Source organism: Passer domesticus, chromosome 5 (assembly GCF_036417665.1).
Source record: "Passer domesticus isolate bPasDom1 chromosome 5, bPasDom1.hap1, whole genome shotgun sequence".
NCBI classification, from domain to species: Eukaryota; Metazoa; Chordata; class Aves; order Passeriformes; family Passeridae; genus Passer; species Passer domesticus.
In genome coordinates this window covers 14,029,175-14,043,523 of record NC_087478.1, presented here as the reverse complement: position 1 = coordinate 14,043,523, position 14,349 = coordinate 14,029,175, and the positions used below count along the sequence as shown (strand labels likewise).

Below are 14,349 nucleotides of genomic sequence, written 5' to 3'. Positions count from 1 at the left end.
TAAGAAAAACAAAAGAAGTGGCCAAGCACAGGGGAGGAGAGCATCTGGTTGCACTTCTCCTGTCTGGGAGTTCCTCTCCGAGGGGAGATATACCAGGAGGACTGGGCAGGTGAAGGACAGGGCTGGGGCAGCTGCTGGCTCTCTTTCTCTCGGCTTCGGAGGAGGACAGAGGAGCTGCTGCTTGGGGAAGGGAATCGCTGCTGCCGCCGGAGCCAGCCCAGAGCTGCTGCTTCTGCCACGGGTGAGCCCCTGCTCGTGAGAGCAGCCATGGAACTGGGACCTTATTAACACCCACCTCACTAAAAGAGGGACCTGTCCCCATCTGCTCGGGTGCCCTGGATCCTGAGCTCGCCTCTCGCTGCCCTGCTGGGAGCTGGGCTGCCGCTGCCCCAGCCCCACTGCTTCTTCAGCACTGCTCTGAGCTTTCGCTGCACTGTAGCCCCTCACCCCCTGCCTGCTGAGACATCCTGCTTCCCAGAGTCCTGCTGGGGCCCTGGGATCAGCTGCCCCAGGGTTTGTGGAGCAAAGCCTCTCCTCCCTCCCTCCCTTCCCGTCTGGGCCCAGCCGCCATTGCCGGGCTCCCCGAGCCCGCGCCGCAGCGCCCCCTGCCGGCCGCGCCCGGAGCTGCCGTGAGGGGAGCGCGCGGCCGGAGGCGGTCAGTGCGCGCCGGGCTCTGTTTGCTATTCGTGCTGTAGCTGCCGTTGTTTGTTTGCCTTGTTATACACACCAGTAAAGAACTGCTATTCCTATTCCCGTATCTTTGCCTGAGAGCCCCGTAATTTCAAAATTTAATAATTTGGAGGGAAGAGGTTTATATTTTCCATTACAATGGAAGGTCCTGCCTTCCTTAGCAGGTGTCTGTCTTTCAAACCAAGACAACATTATATTTATTTTTAGAGATGGAGTTGCAAATATTATAAAATTCTCTCAAAATAAAAACAAAAGTGAATTCTCAAAAAAAATTCTTTTTCATGCTTAATTAGGTGCATGCACTATTGTAAACATTTCTCCACGAACAAGCAATCTCCCGGCCTAATCACACTTCCTATACGGTTGCAGTTCATTATCACAATTTCTCTGTACCTGAAACCCCATTAGCCTCTCCGCCCTGCTGTGCCACTACAGCTACAATCCTTGTGTTTGGATCTTTAGACACAAAGACTCCAGTGTTGGTGATCTACATCAGAAATAACTTAATTTATAGGCAATTTCCAAGTAACTTTGACCAATATGTCTTTGAATACACTACATTTCTGAAAGTCACACTTTATGTCCCAGTGGTTCTTGATTATTAGCCCTATAAATTTAAGGTGGGATAGGAGAGAAAATGCTACCACATGAATCATAGGTTCATGCTTCATTCTTATTCTGAGTATTTTGTATTCTGCCTCAGTAATTCTGATTATTTTACAATTGCATATTAATTTTCAGTATAAAGTGTTTTATAGAAAATTGATTTGAAGGACATCTGGCTTTAACCAGAAGTTCAAACCATGTGTAATCATGGTTATAAAATTTAGATAAGGAGGTTGGAAGGCTATATTGACAAAAAGCCTGAGGCTCTGGGACTGGAACTTGCACAGATGAAATCACCTAAGACTATAGTGAGCTCCCAAAACTCTCCTAACCCCAGGAAGGTCCTAATGTCTTACTGGACTAAACAGTTTAGGGCACCTCTCATACCTACATAAGTCAAGGGCTTGGACAGCTAAGAACAGGCACCTATTCTATAAAGTGAAATAGAAAAGAAGGCCCTTAAACACTGGTTCAGAATAGATTCCCTGCATGTTGGGATGTAATGCCTAGGGCTCCTGGCTGCAGAAGGAAGACCAATACCAGGGAAGTCACAGGGAAGACCTTAGAGCAGCCTTCTGGTACCTAAATGGGATCTGCAAGAAACCTGCAGAGGGACTTTTTTAAAGGGCCTGAAGTGACAGGACTCCATGAGTGGGTAATGGTTTCAAGACAGCAGGTTTATAGTAGATACAAGGAAGAAATTCTTTCCTGTGAGGCTGGTGAAACACTGAAACAGGCTACCCAGAGAAACTGTGGATGCCCCATGCCTGGAAGTGCTCAAGCCAGGATGGATAGGGTTTAGAGAAACCTGGTCTGGTGTCCCAGACCAGGCTAGTGGGGCTGGAACAAGATGGTTTTGAAGGTCCCTTCTAACACAACCCCATCCAGGACTCCATGATATCATTCTAACACTGAGTCACAAGCAGGGGCATATGTGCATGAGTCAAGGCAGAGAAACTGGGCTCAAAACACACCTGTCTTCAGTATCTCTCAGTGTCCTTACATGTCATGCAGGCCTCTAGGGATTCTACCTGAGTCCCTCCTGGTGGCTCAGACGTCAGTGCTAATCTCCACAGAGCTCAGCTGCATGGCTCAGAAGCCACTGCCTGGCTTCACTCTCAGTCCTCTATTTGTGATGTAAAGGGAGCTCTGCTCTTTTGGCCAGTTTACCCAGTGTCTCACATCTTTTATGCAGCTCTGAAGGCTGATAAAAAATTAAGGTAATTTAAGGCAAAGGCGGAAATTCTCATCAGTTCCTGGGCTTTGGTCAAGACGCACAGGGTAAGTATGCAGTGGTTACCCCCACAAAGAGAGCAAACACCAAAATCATGATTAAAAGCTCTCCTTCTGCCTTCAAAAATTTACAATCTCTTTCTAATATTTTGTCATGTTTTTGTTATGCTTATGTATCTCTTATATTCAAAGTAAAAAAAAATATTGCCATTTAATAAAGAAAATTTAGAATTCTCATGAGAGTACAAAAGCCTGAAGGGGAAAAGGGGACATTTCCAATACTCCAACCCTAATGTATCAGCTTCCTACTGCATATTAACATTGCTCAGGCAGCTGGGCTTTCCTGGGGAAATGTTGGCTGGATTAACTGCCACACCACTGGCAATAATCATAGGTACTCATGGCCTCCTGGGGAAGAATGAGCATATCATTAACTCAGCTACTGGAAGAGATTTTCCCATTCCTGTAAGTTTCCCATAGGCTTAGACATTTTAAAACTTATTTTTAGCCCATTTCTAGTAACACAGTGAAAATTTCTTTCCTAAGAGAAAGGAAATATATTGAACTAAGGCACCATCCCCTTTGTCATAATTTGTGAGAAGGCAAACTCTGAGACTAGCAGTGGCAAGGGTTACTTCATAAGTCTGTAGATGAGTTACAGTATATAGGTATCTTGCCCTTTTTCTGATGTGGACCAGTTGCTCAGAGATTGGCAGGAAAGGCAATTTTTCTACTCCTCTTATGAGGCAGAACCTTGGACAGGGACCTTATGAGGCAGAACCTTGGACAGAGGAAAGTGATTGTTTTTGACACTCCATGAAAGCTGAGCCACTGGAGTCTTGACAAATATGTAACTGAACATACAGAACAGGCAGGGAAAGATGGAAAACCAGAGAATGGGTTTTTTTCCCCCCTAAAATATAGCCTATCCAGGTTTAAAGCAAAACAAACAAGAAAACCAAATAAACAAACCCCCCAAATGAAATTATAGTATTATTATAAAATATAATATAAAATAGAAATTAAAATATAATATTAATAAATAATTCATGGCAATTAAATTATACTATTATACTTACTAGGAACGTAAGGAGGATTATTGATTTCAGTATCAGCACATCCAGGCATCTGGCCTCTCATGAAATTGGATGGTTCATTCATATCCTTTAATAAAGAGAGTAAGACACGTGAAAATCTTAATTATCTTTTTTTTAAAGAAGGAAGGGCAGACATAATGAGACATACAATCCAGATGCCATCGTAGTCAAGGACGTCCTTGAACTCCAGACACAACTGGGTCCACCATTCCACTGTCCTGGGGTTGGTGTAGTCCGGAAACACAGAATCTCCGGGAGGCCAGGCCTAGGGGGTTACATATGTAAATCCTGGTTATTTTCCCATTTCTATTACACTGCTGCTTGATTGTTTTGAAGCAGCACCACACAAAAAAAAGGCATCACAAAGCTAAAAAACTCACCTGCCCAACAGCAGGAGTCACGCCATCAGAGTTGTTCACCCACACTCCCATTTCCTGGCCGAGCTCATAAGGTCTGTAAGTGCCTGGCTCCTCATCCTTGGTTATGAAAGGGTCCTGAAAAGAGCAACCACACTTCCTTTATTGGAATCCCAGAGGTAACAATTAGTCTTCTATTTTATATTTTAGAAAAATTTGGTTTCTGTTTTCTTAATGCTGACTGCAAAAATATTGGAAGAAAACAGCATTAAAATTTAATAAGAGTTGAGAGCACATAATTTAGAAAAAGTCATTAAGGATATGTCATGAGTATTTCTTGTGTAAGGCAAAAGCAATGTGAAATTACTAAATACCCTCATGTTTATTTTTTATGAGACCTTCTATGTTCAAATTATTTTAAGAGAGACACTAGATTTTATACTCCCCCCACCAAGGTCTCTGCTGTGGCTGGGTGCTGTGCTGGACATTCCCACACTTGAGCACCTCTGGGTTTCCTCCAAGGCAATCTGTATTCCAGCTGCTTCAGCATCAACAACTCAATGCTGGAATAACTAAAACTTTTCCAGGGACTTGAAGCTCGGCACATTCAACCTCAGAAGGGCCCTGATAGCCCTTCATTCCAAACCAATGTTGGACAAGGATGTGTTATGCCAATGTGATGCAGAGAAACCCAGTTCACACCTGCCTGTGGGGCTCACACCTCTGCTCTCCCCAGGCACCAAGAGCACAGCATTTTACACCCCACAGCTTGTCCTTCCCACCCCTTTCTTGCTTGGGGGTGTCATCACCTCCCACTGCTGCCCATGATATTGACACCAACAACTTCTCTGCCTCAGGATGACCATCAGTAGCCACCAAGCTGATATAAAGAGAGCCTGATCAGTTGCTGGGGATGATGGAGGCCCACCCACCATGCTGGGAAGCAATGAAGTTATGAACACTTTGAGATGCCAGTGAATGAAGAGGTACTCCGCAACTCTGCCCAGCAGTCAGCTGCGACCAAAAGGAGGTAAGTGCACTTTGCAATACATCCCTAACTGGAAGCAACTATCTGCTTTGTGTTTTTTAGAACACATAAAGACTGCAGCCGTTTTTGAAGGGAATTCTTTACTTTCTTCTTGGAAAACTCTACTTCCTCAGATTCTGCTTGAGACAAAACCTTTCACTTATAAAACACAACAGAGAAAAACACCATTGAAACAATTCTTCCACTCAGTTGTAGCTTGTGCATTAATTTAAGTGAACTTCAATCAAAATGTGATAGAAGTCTAACTAATAAATGTCATAAGAAGAAAAAAAGTATCAAACCCCAAATGGTAAGTTGCTTTAAAGGCTTGTTTTAAATCTCATTTAAATACCTGAATTAATTGTCTGATTTACTTGTGATCCCTCTGATAACTATAGCCCTGGTGAGGGAAGTATATTCTTCCACGCCTCAACAACAAAAGCTACAGCTAAATCCCTACTTTAAGTCCAAAATTTTGTTTAACTTTATCTAGCTCTAGTGTCACCTCCATAAGGACTATAAGCGTCCATTACATTTTTAATTTGTTCAATAGTCCAAATTTGCAAGAGAAAACTGTCCATCTGCAATAATTATCTTATAATTGTGTAAAGATGTCTCTCAAGGGACATGAAGGCTAGAAGAAGTCAACTTAATTAGCTACTTCTAATGCAAACTTATGGTTTCCTTCAGCTGAAAGGTTCTTCCAGAGCATAAATCTAATACATTATGCAGGTTTAGTATTGCCCTAAAGAAAACAAAAGCTCTCTATGCCTGCAAGTGTTGTTTGTGGGGAAGGAGTTTCATGCCTGTTAAATGTTCACTCATCTTTTTAGCATTTTGGGGAAGAAGTGCTGAGCATCCTTAACTCCAGCTGACTGCCTGAAGACCTGTGAGCCCAGTACGTATCCAGCCTGATGCACTTCCACCTCCAGCCCCACCCCAAACATATATTTTGATACACATCCATAAAAACTCATCTCTGTAAATGTTTGGCTCTATAGCTCATACAATGGGACTTAAAAATGTTAAAGATATTGAGCATTATTTTGAATCACAAGCATGTTGCTCTTGACTTTCAAGTATTTCATCACTTATGTAATTTCTAGCTGTTTCTATCTTTAGTATAACTTAATAGACAGTATACAAGGTCTCTCATTAAAGATCCTCTTTAGTAAAAATGTTTGTAATTTTTCAATGTACTCATCGTTACTTTAGAACTTCTTGGTTTCTAAAGGATATATTTGTTCTGACACAGCTAAAACATGCACAATTATTTAGTGCAAAGATGATGACCAGGTGCTGACATGCAAAGTCATAATTTCCCCTAAGCAGAAGTGGCCTCTGAAAGAGATTAGGAGAGAGAAGTGCTGAAGGGCTGCACTTAAGAGGCTCCAGTAATGGAGCCATGGTACTGTCAAGGCGACCATAGTCACAAAGGGCTCTCAGCTCTCACATTAATATTTTCTGAAAAATCCCTTAGCCCAGGATTTTTCTCCTGGGAAGCTGAGAAGCCTCAGAGAAAAAGGAAAACAATAATTATCTTATTTGCTTCTCCTGTGTTTTGCTCCTTTGGAATGTGTTTGGAGATTGTTTACCAACAGGTGATTGTCTTACTGGTTTCTTGTGTGAATTATTTTGACTCAATGGCCAATCAGTGCCAAGCTGTGTCGGGACTTTGGAAAGAGTCACGAGTTTTCATTATTATCTCTTTACCCTTCTGTAAGTATCCTTTCTGTATTCTTTAGCATAGTATAGTATAGTATTCTTTAATATAACATAGTGTCATAAAATAATAAATTAGTCTTCGGAGAACATGAGTCAGATTCATCATTCCTCCCTGCCACGAGGGCCCCCACAAATACAACACTCAGCACTGGGTGCAAGCATGGGGAGCAGACCTCCTGCTGGTTTAGCACCAGCCACCACAGTGATGGTGGCACAACAGAGTTCAGGCAGGCTGCCAGTGTCAGTACTGCTGGCTGTCAGGATCTGTGCTTTGCTGGTGACCAAAGTCTTGAGATGACAGATGGAACCCATTCCCTAAATCCATTTACTAGAGGTTTTCCATGACACTAACTGGCTGCAGTCAGAGCCCATTTCCTGAAAGCATCATGAGGGAGGCAAAATCTGCTATATTTGGGGAACTCACCCATTACTGTCACTACCCAAAAGGAATCTAAATAGAAAATTGTTTTTTTCAGTATCCAACTGGATTACATTTGCTTTGATTGCACCTACTGTCCCTTGGAAATGAAACCCTTCACACTGCTCCAGCTCCTGACTCGACTTAGGGGAATACTTTACATTGCTAAAGAATGCTAACAGACAGATTTTGACAGAGATATCAGCAACTGTAATAAAGTGAAAATAGAAAACTTCAGTACCAGTGCAACATATACTTCTCATTAATGTTTAAAAAATGAAGGACAGACTGGCTCAGCTTTTATTCTTTTTTCACAAGCTTGGCTAAAGAACTAGAGCAGAAGACAGGCCTCGGTTACAGGTTAGTGGAAGGATGAAAGAAAGGCTTCCTATCTGGATTCCCATTAGCTCATTGCATGAATTAGAGTTGCTGTGTTCCTTGCATCTGTCTAACAGCTGAGTTTATACAGCAACACCTACCTGCACTGCTGCAGAATGTGCCATCTGAGAAACTGAAAGGGCTTTAAAAATGTTGCTGAAGTTAAACTCATAAGGAAGAAGATATAGCTCAGCCACTAAACCACAACTGCATGCCTGTAGCTTCATACCCAGTAGCAAGTGCAAAACAACTGGAGACATCCCAACAGTGATGATAAAGAAATGACTACCATATATTTACTGAAATGCAAGAGTGCATAGGAAGAGCTCCCCCAAACTCTTGTATTTTGCTCCTATATTAATGTTTTCCAAACTATTTTGAGATAAACCAATAAATAGGCATGTGGTATTTAATGTGGTTAGAGCTGTGGTTACAGTTCTAAGAGATTAGATCATTTTTAGAGCAGTACTGAGGTTACAAAGAGCCTAAACTGCCTAACAGTTAGAAAGAGCAATCAGTCCTGACAGCACATGTGCTCACTACTGGTTAGTTATTTACAATGATGTATCCATTTAATTTGGGTCTATTTTTGTCTTAAAAGTTTCTCTCCATCAAAGTGACTTAGTAATCTGTTACTATTTAAACGCTGTGCCTTGAACCTTCACTGATGAAAACTGATTTCACTGCTGCACCCCCGAGCTTCTCAGAATGGAACCTTCAGGGGAAGGCATTTTTAGGGACAAATGGCTAGCAAGCAGCATTCACTGTATGCATACTGCTGTATGCAAGCAGCATTCACTGTATGCATACTGCTGGTTCCATTATCAATATGTAATTGATCACTTAGGCTGTGTGGTTTTGTTTGAGAATCCTAGTAGGAAATGAAATTATAGTACACCAAAGCAAATATTAGGCAAATAATAAAAGGTATGTTTAAAGAAACTATCAGAAAACTCACAATTAAAAAGAAAACACTGATATAGCTATCTGTGGTGCTGACTAGTCCATCATCCTCAGTCATGTTTTAAACTTCACAACAAACTGTGAGATAAAAATAAGGACAGGAGGGAGGCACATCTGCCTTGATCTATCTATTTAACAAGATAATGTAATTTTTTAGATGAGGAAACTGCAGTAGCTCTTGCTTATCTTGACTCCAGATACAACAGTACTGTACCACAATTCAGGCTTCTGCTGTTCAGTCTCTCTCTCCAAAAGCCTTTGACAGGACCCCCAGGGCAAGAAGAGGAACATGGCCCTTATTTTAAAAGGACTGGTTTGACTTAGGGTCCAAACATTAGTGACCTGTCCATCATGATTCAGCTGGATTAACTGAATCCCAGTCTCCTTAAAAGCAGGAGCCATCAATATAATTGTTGGTGAATGTGTTTGTTTAGCCTAGCAGAGAAAGGCTGAAGGAGAATACACTTATTTGAATCAGTGTATCAAGTCTGTTGCTCAGCTCACCTTGCAGACCAGCAGCTTCACCCTAACATTTGCCTTGAATCTGTCCTGTTGCAATTTAAAATGCCCCCAGTGGTTATGGAGAACAAATTGCAGCCTGCTCTGGGGAGTGCAGCCCTCCTAGTGCTAAGCTGCTGGGGGACCCTGGAGAACAAGATCTTGTGAATTTATCAATGGACTTTATTTAATTTCCTAATTTATTTTCACCTTTACTTAAATTTCGATTAAACTGGTCGACAGTTTCCTTGCCACCACTGGTGCTCACTTAGATATTGTGACAGTCATTTTGGCACAAGGACATGTACAGGGAATTGCTGGAGAAAAACAGCAAATTTTGTTGGAAAAATTTACTGGGGAAGATGGAAAACCCCAATTTCACTTGTATCCAAATTAATTCATTTGGCCATATGCCAATTTTGGTTAGAGGTTCAATATACAGTTTCCACAAATTTGCATACAAGTAATCATCTCTCACATTAACTTAGATAAAAAAGTAAGTACAAAAAACCCATGGATTGTAGTTAGTATATTCCAGAGTGATTAGGAATAGAATTTTTTCCACTATTCAGCTATTTGTGTATGTGTATTAAACTAATTTGTTCATTTCAGGGAAAGAATTGCATGAAAGCAATGTCAACTCAGAGGGAAAATTGCTCATAACTGAGTGGGGGAAAAGCTACAGAGAATTAATGTTTTGGTATAGAGACGATACTGGTAGAGAGATATCAAATAAAGACAACACTTCTAAAAATTAAATCTGTGAGAACTTTTTCTTCAGCTCTTCTCAACATATGAGAAAATGGAAAATCTGCTACACTGATATACATGTGTTAGCACCTAGGTATTGCTATGAAGACTATGCTAGAAATAGTTCTTATAAATGGAGAAATAATTAGCAAAATCATTAATTTACCAGAATCACAATATTGTGCTTTCCATTCTTCTTCATCTCCTTCATGAACTCTGGCAGACCAGCAAAATTCACTTTATCATAGGTGAAGTCCAGGCGACGTTCCATGTAGTCAATATCATAATGTTGGACATCCTAAACATTTTTCAAGTAAAAAATTACGTTATTACTTTGTCCAGCTCTGGAGTTCTCAGACAGGGAAGACATGGATGTCTTGGAGCAAGTCTAGAGGAGGGCCACAAAAATGATCAGAGGGGCTGGAGCACCTCTGCTATGAGGACAGGCTGAGACAAAGAGGGCTGTTCAGCCTGGAGAAGGAAAGGCTCCAGGGAGAACTTACTGAAGCCTTTAAATACATAGAGGGGGCTTAAAAGAAAGCTGAAGTCAGACTTTTTTGTAGGGTAGGACATTTTGTAGCAATAGGACAAGGGCCGATGGTTGTAAACTAAAGGAGGGTAGATTCAGACTAGAAATAAGGAAGGATTTTTTTTTACAATGAGGTGGTTGCACCGGTAGATGGTGAATGCCCCATCCCTAGAAACATTCAAGATTAAGTTGGATGGGACTCTGAGCAACCTGATTTAGTTGAAGATGCTCCTGCTCATTGCAGGAGGGTTGGATTAGATGGCCTTTAATGGTCTCTTCCAACTCCAACTATTCTATGATTCTATGACTGAAGTATTTGATACAGAAATCAGAATGCATGCAATGGTATTTCTAAAAGGCAACTAATGTACGTAATGAAACCTAAGAGACTAATTGTAATCCTAGCAGTGGACTACAAGAAAATGTAAAAGCCCTAGTTTAGCAATTATTTTGCAGTGATCTGAATCAGAAGTTTGTTTTCATTATTTGTTTTTAAAATGCTAGCACCTCATACTGCATAATAGCAAATTCATACCAAAATCACCTGCTATGCAGCCAAGAGCAGCACTTAAACATGATGTTCACAGCCCACTTTAAATGTTCTTTTAAGCACTATGAAGATATTACATACAAACCCACTACATAAGATAATGAATGTCGTTGTATTCTACAATTCTCTTTGTAAGACAATTACTTTTCCTCCATTATAATTGTATTCACTTCAGAGTGTAACATTAGCACACACAGTGAATGATTCCTACTTACATATGGGATGTCATAGTGCTTCATGCGTTCGACAGTTTCCTTTAAAACATCAAGGCTGTTGTAGCCCCAGCGGGAGAGCTGGAATCCCAGAGACCAGTAGGTTGGCATGTGAGGGCGTCCAATGGCCTGCAGCAGGAGTGAGGAATACACAAACACCAGGGTGAGAGGAAAAGAAGTTACTCTGAAACACCAGGAGAGGCTTCCAGATCATTTAAAGCACAAAGGCCAGGGTATAGGCATCACACTCCCATTAAACACCCATTCCTTTCTCCGAGTGGCTCTTGGCACAGCATGCTTGGCACTTCTCCTGGTGGATCCTTGCCCTTCAGAGAGACTCCAACAATGCCAGCACTGAGCATCACTTCTAAGGACACCCCAGTGGAAGACATGGTTTATAAAATCCAGGCTAATGTTAAATGTGGTCTCAGCCTCTGCACAGCAACATGTGCCCTCACTCACAGGGCACATGCCAGCAGAAATCCAGTGTGGAGCCTCATGCCACCTGATCCATAAAAAGTCCACAAATCCCTTCCTCAACAGAAGGCAAATCTCCAACCACACACAGCAACATAAGCTTTGCAAACTTCTCTTGCCATATCCAGCTGAACTAACTAATCAAGAGTCTGATCTTTATTTAAGCTCCCCGAAGTTTTAATCATATTTACACCAATCTGATGAAACTCAGTTACTTATGTTATTGCTGGCCCAAATCCTTGTGTTGCCAGGCACTGACAACCCTCTTCAAGGCCAGATATACTGTTTGGTCCCAAAATTCTCAACTGAAACACAAGGTAATGAGCTAAATATGATTTTATAAATATTTGATTCCCACTGTCTGAATGTAATCCATCTGTAAATGGCATGAGGAAACTCAATTGAGAGCACAGGGAAGCAAGGCATCCTGCTCTGCTTCCCCCGGTGAGAGCTGCTGTGGTAACCTGGGGTGAGGAGTGGGCAATTATGATGTGTCTGTTCTACAAATAAGCTGAAGTCTGGCTTTGTCTCATTAGTACACTCCAGTGTTTTCTGGGGCACATCTGAAATCCTTACTTCAGTTAGATCCAATGACACTAACCTTTGATTTGTATTTCTAACACCTTTGCAGGCAATACATGAAAATTTAGTAGCTAGTAAGCACTCGTGACTTATTAATCAGCTGCAGCAATTGTCCCCCTTTGGCTAAATAATGGTTCCTCCCTTATTTCCTTGTGGATCTCCATAGTTAGGTAATTATGCTGAAAAGTGAAAAACAACAAAACTTGCATATTGGCAGCTAAACCCCATCTACTTCAAATAAATAAAACAAGGCACTTCTGGCAGTCTCTATCTATTGCATCACTAAGCTCTCTGGAGATGCATTGCATGAAGGAACACCTTCCTATGGGATTTTCTCTAGGAGGAGTCTGACCTGGGAAAGCAAGGCTGAGCTTGAAATTGCCCTAAAATACATCACATTCTAGAGCTTCTATACACGGATGTACAAAGTGCATCAGACAGAAAACCACATGTGGGAGAGAGGCAGAGAAAAGCTGAAGATGCTTTTAATGCCCCTGAGCTGGGAAACACACAGGGTAAATTACTTCCAAACAAGAAATGCTTGGGAACACATAGCCAAACATTACAAATCTGGCTACAGTGTGCTTTCACTTGTTGGGATGCTGCTGTATCAGATAAGCAGAAATATAAGGAGGCCATAAGCACTGGTGAGGTTAATGCTCTGGGTGTCTCCAGCTGATCAGCACAGTTGCCCCACACACCTGCTGCTTGTACTGTCCCATCAGACTTAACTTTCCTGATCCTCCTCAACACCTACTTCTCCAATTCAGCTGGAGGCTGGGATATTCAGAAGTGAGAGCAGCTCTCAGCAGCATGTTCCTGCCACAGAAGCACTCAGCTCCCACTGCACACTGCTGTGCCCTTGCCAGGGCAGGCCCTGAACGGACAAAGGTGATGCCTACCATGTAGGGGGTGGCCAAGGGGCAGACACGCCATAGCTACCCCATCTCCTGCACATGTCATCAGGTTTTTTTCAGCGTGTCTGGACACATCTGATCACCCAGACCATCTTTCAAGCTCTCCTGGGGTTTTCTGTGGAGAGCTGAATGGGATGTGATGGCTCAGGACAATCTCCCAGACACCTTGTGAGACAGCACCAACATGCTCAACACAGCATGGCCAGCCTCAGGGCCAGAAGTCTTCTTCTCTGTCACACCCACACTCAACATGTTAAGGATAACTTCATCTGAGGAGGCAGCAGAGCTTGTTTTAGACCAGCAAAGGCTGCAGGATGAGCTCTGTGAACCCACCATTTTGTGCTCCTAAAGCAGATGCATATTTTGCCCTTGCTTTCTCTACTGGAAACAGAGAATGACCTCTACAAACAAGGTTAAAAAAACAGACCAAAACAAAAGAACTCCCTAATGAAATAAAATGCTTTGTGCACAGGCTTCTCATCTTGGACAAGAGAAATAGGGAAAACTGGCTGATAAATATTAATCCTGCAGCTCAATGCAGAGCCCTGTGCCCTGGCAGGATGTCTGCATGGCATCTGCTGCCTCTTCCCAAGCAGGCTGGGAAAGGGGACAGGGGGAGCCAGCCTGGGCAGAGGCAGTGGGAACTGCTGAGCAGCTCTGCTCTGGGTCCTGTGATACCCCGGGTCACTCCTGCCTGGGGAGGACAGTCAGTCTGGGACATTGCCAACACAATGCATTCCAAGAGTTGGATGGGGACTGGCTTCTTCCCCACGTCCTGTCAAGCATCCAGGTGGAGAGCAGTGAGGATGGAGGTGGAGCTGTGGCCACTGGTGTGTCAGTCAGAGCCCTTCCCAAAGGGCATGTCCCCAGCACTGGGGTTTGCTGGGGTTCACCTGCTCACCCTTATGGGATGGTGCTGTGCCGTTCTGGACCACAGAGTGAGTATTTTGTGACAGCATCCCTTGAGGAGTTTGGGATTACAGCTGAACCAACAGAAAAATATCTACCTTGCAAGGAAGATATTAAGTTTTTAAAGCAATTAGTTCTCTAGGTTCACCAGGCTGGTGCATCTATGGTGAGCTTAATTGAAACCAGCAGAACATTTGAAGAGGAAGGATGAAAACAGGGCAGCTGGGAAAACAAATGTTCTTTTTTCTAATTATGCTGTGGACTCTCTCTAATGGATCCCCCTGAAGCTTCCTGATAAAGTAACTGACATATGGTACCCACTCACAGATGGATCAGCAGAGGCAGGAATGTAATTTTGCAAACCTGAAGACTCAAGTTGGATTTGATATATATTTAGGATCTAGTTAATTCATACAGATTGCATTCTGCATA

The 14,349-nt window shown here is 42.5% G+C and overlaps 1 protein-coding gene and 1 long non-coding RNA gene across 3 annotated transcripts in view; one reads left to right on the top strand and one right to left on the bottom strand.

The window, feature by feature from the left end:
• Positions 1-14,349, bottom strand: part of LOC135301732 (sucrase-isomaltase, intestinal-like) — a 60,161-nt gene that overhangs the window by 24,837 nt on the left and 20,975 nt on the right. The window contains exons 8-12 of the mRNA XM_064422087.1: positions 11,036-11,161; positions 9,908-10,039; positions 4,007-4,120; positions 3,775-3,891; positions 3,609-3,693 (exon numbers count right to left, since the gene is read on the bottom strand). Coding sequence (XP_064278157.1) covers positions 3,609-3,693; positions 3,775-3,891; positions 4,007-4,120; positions 9,908-10,039; positions 11,036-11,161 — 574 coding nt within the window. The remainder of the gene's footprint in view (positions 1-3,608; positions 3,694-3,774; positions 3,892-4,006; positions 4,121-9,907; positions 10,040-11,035; positions 11,162-14,349) is intronic.
• On the top strand, positions 33-9,723 carry LOC135301733 (uncharacterized). Of its 2 annotated transcripts, none has more exons than XR_010363458.1 (4): positions 33-241; positions 4,840-4,968; positions 5,073-5,319; positions 5,843-9,723. It is a non-coding gene; the product is annotated as an uncharacterized LOC135301733 (long non-coding RNA). The 2 variants fall into 2 exon arrangements; XR_010363459.1 differs by lacking the exon at positions 33-241 and adding an exon at positions 672-2,577.